The 18,224-nt window shown below is 36.6% G+C and overlaps 1 protein-coding gene across 1 annotated transcript in view; it reads left to right on the forward strand.

Moving 5' to 3' along the window:
* LOC113612446 (teneurin-1-like) overlaps window positions 1-18,224 on the forward strand; it is a 299,439-nt gene that overhangs the window by 235,613 nt on the left and 45,602 nt on the right. The window contains exon 5 of the mRNA XM_027092334.1: window positions 4,489-4,774. Within this exon, the coding sequence (XP_026948135.1) occupies window positions 4,489-4,774 (286 nt within the window). The remainder of the gene's footprint in view (window positions 1-4,488; window positions 4,775-18,224) is intronic.

Below are 18,224 nucleotides of genomic sequence, written 5' to 3' on the forward strand. Positions count from 1 at the left end.
CCAACAATTCTCTGTCTTTCTTTGTCTTTCTTCTACCTCTTAATGATATACCAAACCAAATCAATATCCAGCGTATGGGGCCACTTACATTGTCTCAAAAATCCAATTGTTCTCCTTCATAAATACGCAAAGGATCGAAGATTTTAATCTCCAAACAGTGAATAAAAAAGCCCCATACTGCTAGATTTCTCTTCTATCCCATAGGAACATATCAGAGTGTTGCTGTATAGGATCAGTTATATGCAAGTGACATATTATCGCCTCCAGTGTAACCACAAAGTTGTGGTGGGGAAATGGGGAGGCTTCTCCACTCTGCTGTTTGTAAAGTGCTATACTTCTTCCTCAACTAGTAAATTAGATGGCCAAAGGGGAAAACATAGGCTGGGAGAGATAACCAGACATTAAAGAAGAAATCTACCTCCTTATGACATGGAGGTGATTATTTCAGGGACTAAAGAGGAAGTACAATCAAATGGAAGAAACATAATGCTGTGAGTCACTTTTTCAATAAAATATGTTTATCTTATTTCTACTACATACTGTTTGTCCATTCTGGGGATACGTTCAGTGCCTTTAGAAGCAGCAATAACTCCTTTACAGTCTTAACGACTGAAGACTAGCTTCTTTCTAATGGTTCTCCATTCATTCAAAAAAGTTAAGGTGGTCTTTAAAACTTACTATGAGAACATGTGACATACAGAAAAATAGATATGTATTATGAAGTACTGTTTGAATAGATTGTATTTGGTTAGCCCTGGTCAGTTAACCCAGAAGATTAGATAGAACCTGGTGGTAATCTGGTGAAGACTGGTTGGCAGGTAGCACAGTGTAGTGGAAATACACTATTTTGCAAGTCCTCGATTCTAACTACATTGATATCATTAACTACTGATGTTTCTTTTAAATAATCCACTTTTATTCTCTGGGCCTCCATTTCCCTAACTGCAAAATGAGGGTGTTGGGCTGCTAGCTGATTTCTGAGATCTCTCTAACTCTGTGATTCTGTAGCCATCATTCTCACGTTTTTCTCTCAGGTCCCAAAGGCCTGAGAGAAAAAGGGTAAAAGTGTGGCTCAATCCAATATCATCCACATGCCAAAATCAACACAAAGCATGCTTCTTCTGTGCCCTATAAGGCCTGGATTCAAAGCTTCATGTGTCCACTAACTGCAGAACCCTGATATACTGTACTGTAATGTCGTGGTTAAGATCAATGGCTCTGGAGCCAGACTGCTTGGACTTGAAAGTTGGCTTTACCAGTACTAGCTGCGTGACTGTGGACAAATTACTTAACCTCTCTGTGCACTGGTTTTCTCATCTGTAAATGTACATACTTACTGTAATGGGATTGTTGTAAAGATTAAATTATGTAATGCTTTCTGAATTAATTAGAATAATGTCTGGTACAAGTAAGCACTTAATGAATGTTACCTCTTATTATCATTATAATGATAACTATTATCATTACCTCTTTGCTCCTACTAAACCTCTTTCGATCTCTGTTTCATCATCTGTAAGATTATAATAATAATATCAACCCCACAGATGTATTAGGATCAAAATATTGCATATACTGTACCTACTTTGGTGCCTGGCTTTTCTAGGTGCTCAATAAATTATGTTCACATAAATAGAACCCACTATTCATGTGGTTGGTATTAGTCACTGCATTTTTCCCACTGACCCCATTCATGTGGTTGGTATTAGTCACTGCATTTTTCCCACTGACCCCACTCCCAATCTTTTTGATACTAGTTACAAGAACAATACAAGCTCAAGGCAGAAAACTTCAAAAAATACCCCTGCTATCCAAAGGTAACACAAATTATTATCTTTCCATGAGCATATATATTTTTTTATTTTAAAAATTGTATTCTATTGCCCATATTGTTTTGAAACCTACTTGCTTTTACCTGGTGATATCTGTAAACACTTTTCCTAGTGAATAGATATTCTTTTACAGTACAATTTGTAATGGTTGTATAGTATTCTACTGCGTGTTTATAAAATAATATACTTACCCAACTATCTATTAATGAGCATTTGTGTGTTTATCTTTTGCTGTTATAAATAACACTTCAATGAATGACTTTTTATATACATTGTCATACACATCATTTCCTAAGGATAAATTCCTATAGGCATAATTTTTGGACAAGGAATATGCATATTTTAAGTCTTTTGTTACGTAATGCCAAATTATCTTCCAGAAAGGCGTGTGAATCTCCACTCCCCTCGGCAATCCTGCCCTTTAAATAACTTTTATCCTCATATACTAAAGCAAAACTCTCTAATGTGGATATTTTCATTAACTGGCATGTTGACAGTTGTTTTTTCCTTTAAACATGTATGCTTTTGTTCTTTAAAAATGGAAGCTAAAATCAGTCTTAAAATATTCTTAATGATTTATGCATTTGGGCGTATGTGACATGTACAAGGTGATGTTGGCTCTTTGCTCAGCGGAAGGGTCTTGTGATGTATTACATGAAAATGTGGCACCAGAATGTTTTTTGTTTAGCAGTGCATTTTACTGCCCCAGGCAGCATAGTAGAGTAGATTGAGGACTTTGGAGCTGGAATGGCTTGAGATCTCATTCTGGCTTTGTTATTCATTTCCTAGGTGGATTTAAGCAAGTTACTTAACCTCTTTCGGCCTCCATTTCCTTAAATACACCATGCAGATAATAATGTAGCCTATTTCATATGAATGAATACTAACTGAGATAATGAGTGTTTAACACAATGCATGGCACTTAGTACCCGATAAGGGTAGAGTATTGCACAAAAACATATTTTTATGCCAACTCCTTACATGTGAATAAATCACTACTGTTTATGAAATACCCATATTACAATAGTCATGAGCTGTCAATAATCATCCTCTAGTAATTCAAACATGACAGCAATATGAAGTTCCAGGACAGGCAAAAGTAATGTAGGGTAGAAAAAATGCAAAATAGTGGTTGCCTTTGGGGGTTAGGGAATAGGGATTTACTTCAAAAGGCAGGAGGGCACTTCCTGGGGTGATGGGAATGTCCTGTATCTTGATAGGGGTTTAGGTTACACAGGTGATTGCATTTTCAAGTCTCAGTAAATGTACACTTAAAATTTGTGCATTTCATTGTGTATAATTTTTTATATTATATTCACATATAACAGTTTATAAGTTTAAGGTGTCCAGCATGTTGATTTGGTACAATTGCCATTTGTAATGTTAGCTAACGCCTCTGTCACATAATTATCATTTCTTTCTTGTGGTGGGAATGGTTAAGGTCTACTGCCTCAGCAAGTTTGATATTTATTTTACATTATTATTGTCTATAATAATACTGTGCATTAGATCTCCAAGACTTATTTATCTGCTAGTTGCAAATTTGTAACCTTAAACATCTCCCTATCCCCCACCTCTCAGCTCCCGGTAACCAACACTCTCCTCTTCATTTTAACAAGTTCATGGATGGACCTCGAGGATATTATGCTGTGAGATAAATCAGGCAGAGAAAGACAAATACTGTATGCTATCACTCATATGTGGAATCTAAAAAACTCAAACCCATCGTGTATAAATTTTACATTAAAAATCTGTAAAAAAATTACTGAACTCTAGATAATAATATGAAAGTTGAAATATGTGAAGGGAAGTGTACCGATGTATGCAGCTTACTTTGAAATGCTTGAATAAAAAATGAAATGTTTTAAAAAAAGATGGACTAAGATAGGAATGGAGAGGTGGATAAATATGTGATAGAGTGAATATAGTCATATGTTAAATATAGAATTTAGTTGACAAGTACATCTGTGGTTTTGGGTTTTTTTTAATTTTTAAAATTGTTTATTTGATAACAATCTTTTAAAATTTGAATCTAGCATTTCTAAGGCCAGTGCTGCTCAACTGGATACGCACATCAAACTTACCTAGGACGTTTTATTAAAAAATACATGCTTAGGACCTACTCCAGATTTACTGAATCTCTTTACTTGATATTCTCTTGAGTAGATGTGTGTTTATTATAAAATTCTTTCCTTTGGCTATGTGTTTGGCAATTTTTATAATAAAATATTGGGTGAAAATATGTCTGTCAAAGCTGGTCTCTAAATAAAAATACTGGTCTCTAGGCCATTGATATTATCAAAATGCTTGATGATACTTCTCTTTCTCTTTTTGAGTATTATATTTAATGAAAGGGAGCAGTATAGTTAATACCATCAAATGTGGAATGTTAATGCTTAGAATTTGAGAATTTCATTAGTCAACAAGTCAGGGAACAGAAGACCTCTTTCCTCCTCTTAAAAGTCTAAAATAGGAAAACAAAAAGGAGATCACCAATGGCACTTTGTAGTTAAGTGTTAGGTATAAGAAAATTTTGTTGAGTTCCTCCTAGTTGTCCTGTGCTTTGTCATAGCATGATTGTTTCAAATTAGTGGAATTTGTATTTCTGTAGCAAGTGGCTTTGGTTTTGATAGCCCAAACTTTTGTTTCCTTTCCGCAGGCATTTCCTGTTCAAACATGGATCTGGTTCCTCGGCCATCTTCAGTGCAGCCAGTCAGAACTACCCTCTGACATCCAATACTGTGTACTCGCCTCCTCCCAGGCCACTTCCTCGAAGCACCTTTTCCAGACCTGCCTTTACCTTCAACAAACCCTACAGGTGCTGCAATTGGAAGTGCACGGCCTTGAGTGCCACTGCAATCACAGTGACTTTGGCCTTGTTACTAGCCTATGTGATTGGTAAGCCCTTTTTTCCATGCTTTGCTTTTCTTCTTAATCAACGTATTGTTTTGCTTGTGGTGGAGTTGGGAGCCGGGGGGAGTTTCTCTCTCTACTCTGCGACCTACAAATTTGAACTAAGGCTTAATATTATCAATAACAAATAGAGAGCTCTTTCCGTAGTGTAGTGGTTATCACGTTCGCCTAATACGCGAAAGGTCCCTGGTTCAAAACCATAATTCAAAAAGAGTCATGTACCAAAATGTTCATTGCAGCTCTATTTACAATAGCCAGGAGATGGAAACAACCTAAGTGTCCATCATCGGATGAATGGATAAAGAAGATGTGGCACATATATACAATGGAATATTACTCAGCCATGAAAAGAAACGAAATTGAGCTATTTGTAATGAGGTGGATAGACCTAGAGTCTGTCATACGGAGTGAAGTAGGTCAGAAAGAGAAAGACAAATACCATATGCTAACACATATATATGGAATGTAAGAAAAAAATGTCATGAAGAACCTAGGGGTAAGACAGGAATAAAGACACAGACCTACTAGAGAATGGACTTGAGGATATGGGGAGGGGGTAGGGTAAGCTGTGACAAAGTGAGAGAGTGGCATGGACATATATACACTACCAAACGTAAAATAGTTAGCTAGTGGGAAGCAGCCACATGGCACAGGGAGATCAGCTAGGTGCTTTGTGACCACCTAGAGGGGTAGGATAGGGAGGGTGGGAGGGAGGGAGACGCAAGAGGGAAGAGATATGGGAACATATGTATATGTATAACTGATTCACTTTGTTATAAAGCAGAAACTAACACACCATTTAAAGCAATTATACTCCAATAAAGATGTAAAAAAAAAATAACAAATAGATTTCTAATTAGGTTATTTATTTATTTTTTGGTACTTCCTAACCTTAAATACTGCTGAGGAGCGTAAGGATTGCTCTTTGAGAAGAAATATTTATGCTACTAGCACAGTCTTATTGATTGCAATTACTGTAGTTAACCATTTCCCCTTCAATTAAAAGGTTGTTACGGTTTTCTCATTAGAAGTCATAAGTACCAATCTACAATAGCTTCTTAAATTATAGTTAAACAATAATACTGCTACCAAACTTTCAGGTAGCAATTTCATTAAAGTAGTAGTTACTTGGAAGCTATCGGAAAATCCAGGGCATAATCTCTTTCCAAGAATGCAGAGTTTTACACTGGGACTAAAAAAAATGTCTTCTTATTTTCACTAGGTAAATGGCTGCAGAATTGTGTGGTTACTGTGTTTGTGAGGGTAGAAGAGAAAACAGTAGTGAGGCACACTTTCCACTTTTAAGAAAAATGTTGTTCTTGAGGCATCTTGATTAAAGTCACCCTTACTTGATAGCAAATCGTATTGATTTTTCTGGCTGGCATTTTATTTTGACTGAACATTAATTTCCTTGTCTGAGTGGTTTTACAGTCTAAGATGTAAATTAACTTAAAAAACATGTATTTTGTGGAAGCACTTTTCCTAGAAGAATAACATATCATGGTAGAAAAAGAATTCTAAGTACGTCACTTGTATCTTCTTTTCAGGTTTAGCCTGATTTCTTAATTGAAGGGGAGCTACCCACAAAGATACATTGAATATGATTCTGAGAGATAGATTAAAAAGGGATTTAGAGTTTCTTATAATTATAAAAAAGTAAGTTTTGTTGAGTCTGATTTATTAAAAAACGTGAACAATAAGAAATTTCCCATAACCAGTTTTTATAAGAGTCACAGAACAAAGGGTAGGAAGTTAAATAAACAGATATATTTTGTAGGGGAGTCGCTGATAATGTCAACAGTACAGGATCATAGCCTATATTGATGCTCATGATTATCTCTTTTCTATTTTCATCGTACAATCTGAATATGTTTGAACAATGCTTCTATTAAATGTGGATAATATTAACCTATAATATCAAAATGTGTCCTTTATCTCAGACATTTCAGGATAACCCAACATGTATGTTTATTTGTTTTGTAATAACGTTTAATGAGGAATAGCGCTGAAGGAATGGAGGTTGGAGATGAGAAAGTACTGTAATATAAACAGGGTTTTAATATGGTATCATTCAAAGCAAGGAGTAATTTGAAAAGTTGAAATACATTAGAGGCCCTTTAAAATGTTATTGTTCAATTATGAGACCAACTCTTATCTTATAGGTTAGCTTCTATTAACTTTTACTATACAGAGAGATAATATTTTAGATTCAAGACTTTACCTCTGGAATAAACAAATCCAGGTATAGCAAGCTTCTTATTAATAGGTTTATACTGTGTTCAAACCTATGTTTCTATTTAAATTTATTATATGGCCACTCATATAAAAAATTGTATTATATACTCTGAGACTTGTTTAGTTAGATTATGTTGATTCATTTCAGAAGCAAAAGTGGAGGGCTTCCCTTGTGGTCCAGTGGTTAAGACTCTGCGCTTCCACTGCAGGGGGCACGGGTTTGATCCGTGGTCGGGGAAGTTCCACATGCCATGTGGTGCGGCCAGAAGAAAAAAAAAAGTGAAAGCAGAATGTTTCAGTTATTTCAAGGACTGCCTTTTTTAATAGGGTAAACAATGGCATATAAATCTGATATGACAGTAAGGTTGTATAGTACAACGGTTATGAGCATGGATTTTTCAGACCTCTGCCGCTTCTTAGGCATGTTACCTTGGGCAAATTATTCACCCTTTTAAGGCCTCCGTTTCCTCATCTGTAAAACTGTCTTAAAACAGTACCTGTAACATAGGGTTTTCATAAGAATTAAATGAGTTAATATAACTAAAGAACTTGGAATAGGACTTAAAACACAGTAAGTATACTATAAATGTTAAATATTATTATTGTTGTTGTTACCATAACTACCTATATAATCATTATTCACTATTAAAATTCACTGGTTCTCAGAGTTAGCCATTTTATTCATGGCTGTACCCCAGCACTAAGAACAGTGCCTGGCCCATAGCAGCCCTGTCGGTAAAAGTTTATTGAAAAAAACAAATTATGCTAAGCACTCTACTTGTATTAGCTCATTGCATTATCAGAACAGTCCTTAAGGTAGCTATCAGTATTAAATCTATTTTATAAATGAGGAAACTGAGGCACAGCCAAGGTAAGAGATCACATGGAGGTCACAGCACTAAAAAGTAAGGATACTGAGCTTTGAGCTTTAAGCCAGAGCAGCAAACTGACCCCAGAGGACATGCTGTTGAGTGCTAGGCCTTGCTGCCCTTCTAGCACTGCAGCAGAACTTACAGATCATTTACTTCTTGGTCTACTAAATAAATCCACCATTTTTTTTCTTATTAAATCACAAATTAAATTAGATTTACCAGGTCATCCATTGCAGTAGTTACTGCAACTGAGATTTGTGGATCAGTGAGAGATATCTGTTGAAATGCTTTTCTGTGTGACTTTGAAAATGCAGAAGGATCAGGCTAAATACTAGCACAGTAGGTTGAGTGGGTTCAAAATGAGGAGATGTTGATGGCAAACACTGGAACTTTGTTCTGAGTTCTGTCATGGACTGGACATTATGTGACTTTGGATAATCAGTTAAAATCTCTTCCTCTACTTACCTCATCCATCACTGACCACCTCAGGAGGGCAGAGTAAGAATTCATAAAGAGGCATTCAAGTGAAAGATGTCGCATAAGAACTGTAACATACAAGATGATTTTTAAATGGCTTTCTGTGGTTGAAATAAAAAAGTATTATATTTCAAAATATGAAACCATTTCACTCTCAACTCTTGCTGAGTCTATAAGAGTCATCTGGTTTTTTTTCAGTCCCCCTTTGCAGTTTCTGTATAACCCAAGTAAGATCTTTCACTGAAACTATTTACCGCTTCTGTTTCCCGTGCAAATTTCTTTCTGCTATTTCATGTTCCTCTATTATCCATTATACATAACCTTTAGATACGAATGGCTATAGGCTGTGCTGCCCTCAATCCACTACGGGAAATCACATCAGTATCAATGGGCCATCAATAGATGTTCTGTGCATTATGGCTCTGTAAGTGGTCATTGGAAAGCAGTGCAAATCCAACAAGTGAAAAGTCAGAGCTGGATTATTCAGGCAACCAGCCCCATCCCCACTCCTACCCACTATACCTTTTGGGTCAGCAAGTAGATAATTTCTTTGAATAAGTTTTGAGGTCATAAAATTCAGTGAAGGGAGGCATGGAAAGATACTGATTATTTGAAGATATTATGGAATGGCTATTGTCATCACTTACCCATAAATCTGTAATATTTTCCATCTGAATCAAAAAATATGTCCTTACACTTCATCCTCTCTGATATTTTGGCATCAGTGATGTATCAGTGCCAGTCAGAAGCACATTTGCTTGAATTTACAAATAAGCCATATGAAGTAGTAGTCAGGAAGACAGATGACCATTTGCAAGGCATCAAGAGGAGGCGAGGTTAAGGTGCTTCATCAATGGTTGTGAAGGGCACAAACTCGGCTTCTTTGGTAATCTTTGATGTTTTGATCAAGTTTCTCCACAGTCAGCAGTTTGTATAAGAGGCAATAGAAACTCACAAGAATACATTGTGCCTGGGGTCAAATGGACTGTTGCATTGAATGACTTGGGGAGTAGGGATTTCTGTCTCTCAAACCCAATATCATCAGTTAATGATATCAATGTTCTTCTTCTTTTGCCATGAAATTAGTAGTGATTCATACCACCTTCAGGGGATGCAGGTAGTGTCCAAACTCTACAGATGAAATAATTTAAGTCCATGAATCTCCTTGCCATGACATACTATATAGCCCACATGTAGAAAGTTGACCAGAATGGTTGTTAATACAGAATTAGGAGAGATAGAATATTGAGCCCAATTCTGTGATTGAAAGTTTAGGGATGAAACTATTCGAGAGGGCAAAGGGCCTACTGCACCTTGCTCTCTGCATCAAAATCGAGTAACAATGATTTTAGTGCTTTCTTCTGCCTCCTTTATACTAGTCCAAATTGCTCTACTTTCTAGGGTTGTTATGACGGTGGAGTAAGAACATGCTGAAAGTGATAGAATGAGAGGAGTGGAGTGTGTTTATTTTGCCTCCATCACAAAAAAAAAATGCAAATACTTTATAATACAGGGAAGAAACAAAATAGAGTAAGGCAAATTTTGATTTTGGAAAATTCAAGAACTTATTTTTTTTTAACGGAGAGAATTGAAATGGAGTTTTTTTCCCCCATCAGATCTAGATAGACAATGCCCCTTCCCACAAAGTTTGCTAAGTATAGATAAATACACTTAACAAAAACCATCTCTTTCACTTACTAGTAGCTTCATTAATGCCTCCGTGCCTCAGTTTCCTCGTCTATAAAGTGGGAATGTTGATAATACCTTCCTGATAGATTTTCTTTTTAATTAAATGAAGGGAAACATGTAAAACACCCAGGACATTGCTTAGCAGATCTAAGTAAAGATTAATGCTTATTATTAGTGGAACAGGATTATTATTAGGATTATTAATTTGAGCTGAGATAAGCATAATGAGCATACAGTTTATCCTAACATAAACTACTTTTGTTTTCCTTCCTCCCAAAGTCATCTAGAACAGTTTTTTCAGAGCTGGAATATCTGTTTCACAAGAATCCTCTAGTGGGTTTGTTGTTTCCTTCTGCCTGGTCTATAATATCTGTAACTTTGCCTTTATTTTACTAATTTCCCTTTTCCTTGGTGTTTTGGCCCTTCAAATGGTTTTGTATTTCTATCTGGAGGCCATATCTAGGTTGAAACACATTTTCTTTAAAATGCATTGTAGCTTATAACATTCAAGAAATGACTCAGCATAAAATGCTAAGAAGCATTTTACTTTATCCTATAGACCATAATCAATCCTTTTGGTGTCACATTTATACTTATTACTACTTTCAGTTCACTCTTGTGGACCCATTTATGATAATGATGGCAGTTTCTGCGTTAGCATTGACTTTGCCTCCTGCCCATGAATCTACCAACTTTCTAGCCATCTCTCTAGGCAGGGATCTGGAAAATGGTGGTATAACTTCAGTCTAATTATAAATCTGCCATCCATGCATTTATCAGAACTCTTCTTTAAAAAAAGGTTTATATTTGCATCTGACATCACCTTTTTGGTGTAATATGTCCCATAAGTTTTATCCCCACTATGTTAAGTGGCACTTTTACCTGTCATAAATAAAAGTATAGATTCAATCTGAATTAAACATACTAAAATGACAGGAAGAACCTGTGCCACATACAACTAATTTCAGAACCATAGTTAGCACCTATTGCTGAAAATGAAGGCACTTTAATGAAAGGCAAATACTATACTTCTATTTTTTTTTTTTTTGGAACTCTAGCATGCTGTAGTTTAAGACATAAAGAGAGATAATTTCTTGGGTGAGTGAGTAATAGATACTAAACATAAGTCTTGCATCAAGAGATTACTGTTTTGTCTCAAGGAGAGGTATTCACCCTACTAAGTACTTCCCATACACCACTGTCTAAGCCTGGGTAGAGAAATTAAAATGAGGCTTTGTGAAATATGGGGTTGGCCAAAAAGTTCGTTTGGGTTTTTGGTACCACCGTATGGAAAACCCGAACGAACTTTTTGGCCAGCCCAATAGATAAAGATCCACTGGAAGGCATAGTAAAAGAGGACTGGGCAGCATGTTAGTAATTTTGGAGGTTTACATGCTTAAGAAGTTTTGCAACAGCAAGAATCAATCTTGCAAATTCAAGGGAAAAATTCTCTCTCAAGAAATCTCTTTCAAAGTAAGTAATTTGAGGGCTTCCCTGGTGACGCAGTGGTTGAGAGTCTGCCTGCCGATGCAGGGGACGCGGGTTCGTGCCCCGGTCCGGGAGGATCCCACATGCCGCGGAGCGGCTGGGCCCGTGAGCCATGGCCGCTGAGCCTGCGCGTCCGGAGCCTGTGCTCCACAATGGGAGAGGCCGCGGCGGTGAGAGGCCCGCGTACTGCAAAAAAAAAAAAAAAAAAAAAAAAAGTAAATAATTTGAATTCTTTTGCATAAAGGAAATTTCACTCCTGTTTAACTTAGTTTCTGTTCATCCAAATTATATATATAGGATACATATATAGATATGTTATATGAATATTTTTAGACCCACATTGCGTAAGTCGTTAAGCTATACTTACTCTGAAGTGAATAAGAATAAACTAAATTAGAGCAATGGCTTTGAAACAGATGGCAGGTTAACCCATTTTAAACTTCAGAAATGTGACTGAATTTTCATATAGAACAGCCAGAATGGGGAGGGCCAGGATCACCAGCAGAGTATCTGATTTATCACAGTCAAAACAAAGAGGTGGCATCTTACAGGGTGGAGACACATACATTTGGAGCTTAGCTATATTCCCTTTAAAGAGAGGTGAAAAAGCATAATATGTTCTATTAAATACAAATATATTGGAAAACCTGAGGCAGCACAAATGGAGGATATAGTGGCAGGAAATGAAGATAATAAGCAGGGGCAGATCACGAAAGGCATTTTAAGTCATGGTAAGGAGCTTGGAATTTATCCTAAGAGCAAATGGGAAGTTTTTTATGGTCTTTCATTAGGACAAGAAAATGATTTGCTCAGATTTGCGGTTAGAAAAATCACCCTAATGGCAGTATGGAAGTTGGAATTGGCAGACAGGACCAAGTTGCACCAAAACGGAGGCTTGCAGGGCGAGTGCAGAAAGAAGACAAAACAGATAAGGAAATTATAGGTGCTGCTAATAACGTTTTTAAAGTGGTCAACCAAAGTATCAAACTTAGTAGGGAAGGCAAATAGGAAGAAGAAACTAATGGCATTCTAAACAAGAGGTGGGTCCAAGTGTCTAGAACTATCAATGATATCGTAGGGTAGTTATAGCTGTGAGCAAGCTGAATAGCTAAAATGAGATGGTCAGAGGCTAGTGTATCAGAATTTTAGATTTCAGACTTGGAGCATAAACATGTGACTCCCCTGTATATTTTAGACCTAGTTAAGGAACATATATGAGGACCTCCTTCCAGATGAATCATTTGTTCAGGGAAGACTAGATTCTTAGCTAGGGATAATCTCACAAGGTGGTCTTCCCTGGGTAGACTCACAAGCTCACCAAAGTGTGGATAGTGTTTAAATAAGAGCACCACATTGTATTGGATCCTCCAATATAGACAAGACCCATGTGGAATCCTAGATCACAGTATGGCTCCTCAAGAGCTCCTTTCTTGGGGATCCTGTTGATCTCTGTGGGATAATAATGAACAAATTAAGAGGATCCAAGATGACCCACTGTAATTTTCTGCTGATTAAAACCTCATTATAGCTTTGCCAATCTAATTAATGTAGACCTTATATAAGAAATTATAGTTAACATCTAGAGTAATTGCTTACCATGAGAGTTTCTAAGGAAGGGCCTCACAAATGTCTCATTATCACGTTGAATTGGCAACAGAAAATTTTTAACTGGAAGAAAAGACTTATGATATGGTGCTTTGTAAAAAAACAAAAACTCTTGATTCCATTTCATTTCTTTTATATTAAATGAGCTTCATGTCCTGATCAAATGATCAGGAGACTGAAGGCTAGCATATGTACATGGAACATCAGAGGAGGTTGTGAGTTCTCAGATAAACTAGTTGTGGCTATGGCCAAAAATGAGCACAAATGGGATTTTGACAGCAAGCAATCTGTGCTGTTCTACCACCTGGTACAGAAGAGGCAGATTTTGCTTTTTGATATTCATAGGTTTCACCAAATCAACTAGCCCCATTTTTTATGTTGTAGATAACTTTGTTTCAACCTTAATTCAGTTTTGCCTTTTGTTCCTTGAAGGAAGAACCTAGATTCCCTTTGATCTTGAACTTTATTTTAATTAAACATAGATGTTAAATATAGCAAATAACAATACCACAGTGTCTTTTCTGTATTCCATAGGTCCAAATACTTTGCAACATTAACTAATAAAATTATGGGGTTAAGTGAAAATAATATCAAGAGAGAGTACATATTAGACTTTGGATTTTACTCATAGCAAGCAACCAAGCTAATACTGGGTACACAGTGCTTAAGAGAGATGCCCGCTATTAAGAAATTAGGAAAAGTGTACTTTGCTATGAAAGAAAGTGGAAATTTTTGAAATGAAGCAGTTTTTGTTAAAAGATCATGTGCTGCCTCCAGACAGAATTCTGATAAATCCAAACCCTCTGAAGTTATCAGACAGTTTAGTAGTTTCCCCACCGCCTCACAGAGAGGCAATAAGTCTTTTTATATCATTCACCTTGGTGGTAAAGCTGGCATTAGTCAACCCATGAGTAGTTGAAAGGTCAGATGACTTTTGAACCTAGTTGAACTATTTGGTTTTGGGGAGATGAAAATTTTTATGCCAGTGGGAAAATGTGGTAAAGCATTGCACATGCTCGGTGCTACTCCAGGCTGTAATAGCACATGCTCAAGGATTATCATATAGGATATTGCAGACATGGCACTAGTTAAGACTTACCAACATAGAAGGCTGTGGGAGTTTTTGAAAGCCAGATGGCACAATAGATTCTTCCTTTGTCATGGCTAAAATACAGCCTGTTCCAAGATTGAACAAAACCCAAATAAACCATTAGTGTCTTTGGTTTCTATTCCTATCTGCTGTATGTTATTAGTTTGGTCTCCCTGACCAAATCCTGCCCTTGGATTAGCTGGCGTAAGTCTCCTTGCCGACAGGCACCAATCTAGTCTTTTGAAACAGTGAAATATAAAATGTAGAGATAAGAACCCATCAACAGAGGGAGAAAAAAAAGCTAAATTTTAAAAATAAGAGATGCAATGGGCAATCAAGATCAAATATATAAATAAACATTCACACAAAAAAAACGACATGAGTTTATGGGGTCCAGTGATGGGTATGTCTTTTGGCCCAAAATAAACAGAATTAGTTGTTAGCATGCACAGCAAACTGGTGAATATAGTTCTATTTTTATTGGAAATAATAGTGTGTGTATCTTTTGTGATTTGAGTAGGTAGGAAAGAAAAATATTTAGATTACTTACTGACTGTCTCAGCAGCATTCCCACTAATGAGGCCAAGGTCATGGGCTCAGTTACTGTTTCAACCTTTTAGCTCTGTTCTGTTTCATTACTAAAGCCCACGGTCTCAATCTCCCTTTTTTCTCCATCCCCCAAATCAGAAACCTAGTCCTGCCTTCTACCCCCTAACAAAACCTGAACTCAGAAATGAATCTGATAAACTAGGCAGGTTTTGCTTGACACACATAGAAGTTGTTAAATGCTGCCAACTAATTTAAAGACTTAAGTCTAGAGATTTTACATAAAATCTCTGGTTTACATAAAATTTCTAGCCTCTCTTTAAAAATAAAAAGATCTGACATTCCCAGATGTGCATTCACGCATTCATCCACACATTTTTGAGTACCTATGTACTACACACTATTCTAGTCTTTTGTTTTGCAAAAATAATATGAAAACCATTGACTGCAGCTAAATAGGGGCTGCTGCCAAAAGGCCCATGAACTCTCCAGTCCATCAGAGTAGCCATACTGCCCTCTTCACTTTTTTATACTACCTGCCTTCCTTCTCAGTTGGCATTTACGCTTGCAACCTATGTAATAAGATAATTCACACTGAAGTAAAAAGGGCTGTGACAAAGAAAATGTATTATATCTCCCGAAGATTATTTGCATTTTAACAGAAGACAGAGTCGTACGCCAAGAATGGCAAATCCCTGACATTAATGTCATTGCTTCCCTGTCCCAGACCCATGGAAGATATAAGTAATCAAAGCAACAAACATTCTTTCCTGCTGAGTCTAGATTCTGCAATTTGAGTTTACTCAGAAGTTGGAATATATTTGCCATCACTACTTTCAGCCAAAGAAATGAGATACTCATTATGAATTTCCTGTCATTAGAAGTTTAGGAGGAGAAATTTTGTAAGGGGCAGAAAAATATAACACAATCACCCTATTAAAATCTGACCCTGTTCACAGTTACTAGTGGTAGCCCTAACCATGGCCAACCATCTCATAGATGCATGGAATTGAACATAAAGAACAGTGACAGGTAAATTTATAACACATCTTCATTATTAGAGCCTCATTTCAAATGAATGTCCTGTAAATACTGGGTACACAATGTTCAGGTATATGTTTCTGCATATGTGTTATATAAATGTAAAAGTAGATACTAACAGTGAGTTCTGAGTTCCCGTAGAATAATGCTGGCCCCTTAAATTCAAATCTCTCCACACCATCCTCCAGAAAGAAATTCAGATCAGCAAGGAGAGCAAATAAAACCACACATAACCCACTTCAATAGCATAACTAGGAGATGGAATTCCACACACTTCAAATTACACATAAGGAGAGAAAAAATACTCAAAAGAAGCAGAACTAGCTCTGTAGCCCATGCCAGAGCCAAGAGTGAAACGAAGACTAAATAGAAAAGAAGATGTGAGAGCTGGGGCCTAGCGATGGCAGAATTGATCAATTAAAATGCCCTTGGGGGCTTCCCTGGTGGCGCAGTGGTTAAGAATCCACCTGCCAATGCAAGGGACACGGGTTCGAGCCCTGGTCCAGGAAGATCCCACATGCCGTGGAGCAACTAAGCCCGTTCACCACAGCTACTGAGCCTGTGCTCTAGAGCCCGCGAGGCACAACTACTGAGCCCACGTGCCACAACCACTGAAGCCCGCGTGCCTAGAGTCCATGCTCCGCAACAAGAGAAGCCACCGCAATGAGAAGCCTGTGCACTGCAACGAAGAGTAGTCCCCGCTTGCCACAGCTAGAGAAAATCCACGCGCAGAAACGAAGACCCAACGCAGCCACAAATAAATAAATAAATAAATTTATATTTAAAAAAAAAAAAGACCAGATAGTAGTAAATATTTCAAGCTTTGCAGGCCATACAGCCTCTATCACAACAATTCAACTTATACCCAAAAGCAGCCGTAGACAATCTGTAAATGAATCAGTGTGACTATGTTCCAATAAAATTTTATTTATGGATGCTGGAATTTGAATTTCATAAAATTTTCATGTATCCTGAAATATTTTTATTCTTTTGATCTTTTTCAACCATTTAAAAATGTAAAAGCTGGAATTCTCTGGCGGTCCAGTGGTTAGGGCTCTGTGCTCTCACTGCCAGCAGCCCGGGTTAGATCCCTGGTTGGGGAACTAAGATCCCACAAGCTGTGCTGTGCAGCCAAATAAATAAATAAGTTAAATTTTTAAAAAATGAAAAGAAAACTTAAAAAAAAAGCTATTCTTAGCTCTCAGACCCTACAAAAACAGAAAGCAGGCTTGATTTGGCCAAGAGTTGTAGTTTTTTGACTTATGATCTAGAGAGCAATCTTAATCCACCTAAGAGTTAATGAGGGAAACTTTGGCAGAAGGGCTGTTGGTGAATGATAATATGCTTAATTGTAGATTTAAGGTTAAAACAAAGGTGAGGACAACGATGGAGAATTGTATTAAAATGTTACGTATTTTTGATAAAGTAGTTATTACAATTAAAGCTTGGGAGAAGAAAATAAAAAGGTAAAATAAGCTCAGTGATTGTCACATAGAGAGTCAGAGTATAATTTCAAGCTGACAAACCAAATAGTAGAAAGCCAAGCGAGCAGAAGGGGGATGAAGACCTTTATAAAAAGTAATAGCCTAAAGGTAATCAATAGAACAACAATACAGACCTTCTTAAATACCAAAATAAAATTTTTTTAAAATTTTTATTGGGGTAGGTATAGTTGATTTACAATGTTGTGTTCGTTTCAGGTGTACAGCAAACTGAATCTGTTATACATATACATATGTCCATTCTTTTTAGATTCTTTTCCCATATAGGCCACTACAGAGTACTGAGGAGAGTTCCCTGTGCTATACAGTAGGTCCTTATTAGTTATCTGTTTTATATATAGTAGTGTGTATGTGTCAATCCAAATCTTCCAGTTTATCAAAAGAAATTTTTAAAAAACCAAAGAAACAAACTACATAAAGAAATAAAATTAACATAACACTGTAAATATAACAAAATAATATGTTGAGGCTAAACATATCTGTCATATCAGTAAATGTAAGTGGGTTTAATCACCTATTAGTAAAAGGAAAAGATTTTCAAAAGAGCTCACAAAGCAAAACCTAATTCTGTGCTGTTTAGAAGACACACCTGAAATGAAAGGAGTCAGAAATGGCTAAAAATTAAAGAATAGACAAAAGGTTTATCGGGCAAATGGAAGAAGCAGTAAGAAAGCAAAGCTTATGATCTTTATATCAGACAAAGTAGAATTCAGGCCAAAAACCATTAAACACAACAAAGAGTATACTCTATAAAAAGCTATGACTATCTATGCACAAATAACAACTGCCTTTACAAAACAGAAACTGTAAGAGCTCAAGGAGCAATAAACAAAAACAACTAGTAATAGGATATTTTAACCCATCACTCAGGTCACATGGATAGAAACTTATTAAGTATATAGAAGACCTAAAAAAGCAAAATCAATAAGACAGATCT

The sequence above is a fragment of the Aethalodelphis obliquidens genome, unplaced genomic scaffold, assembly GCF_003676395.1.
Source record: "Aethalodelphis obliquidens isolate GAN/ISIS:26980383/991018 unplaced genomic scaffold, ASM367639v1 scaffold77, whole genome shotgun sequence".
Taxonomy (NCBI): domain Eukaryota; kingdom Metazoa; phylum Chordata; class Mammalia; order Artiodactyla; family Delphinidae; genus Aethalodelphis; species Aethalodelphis obliquidens.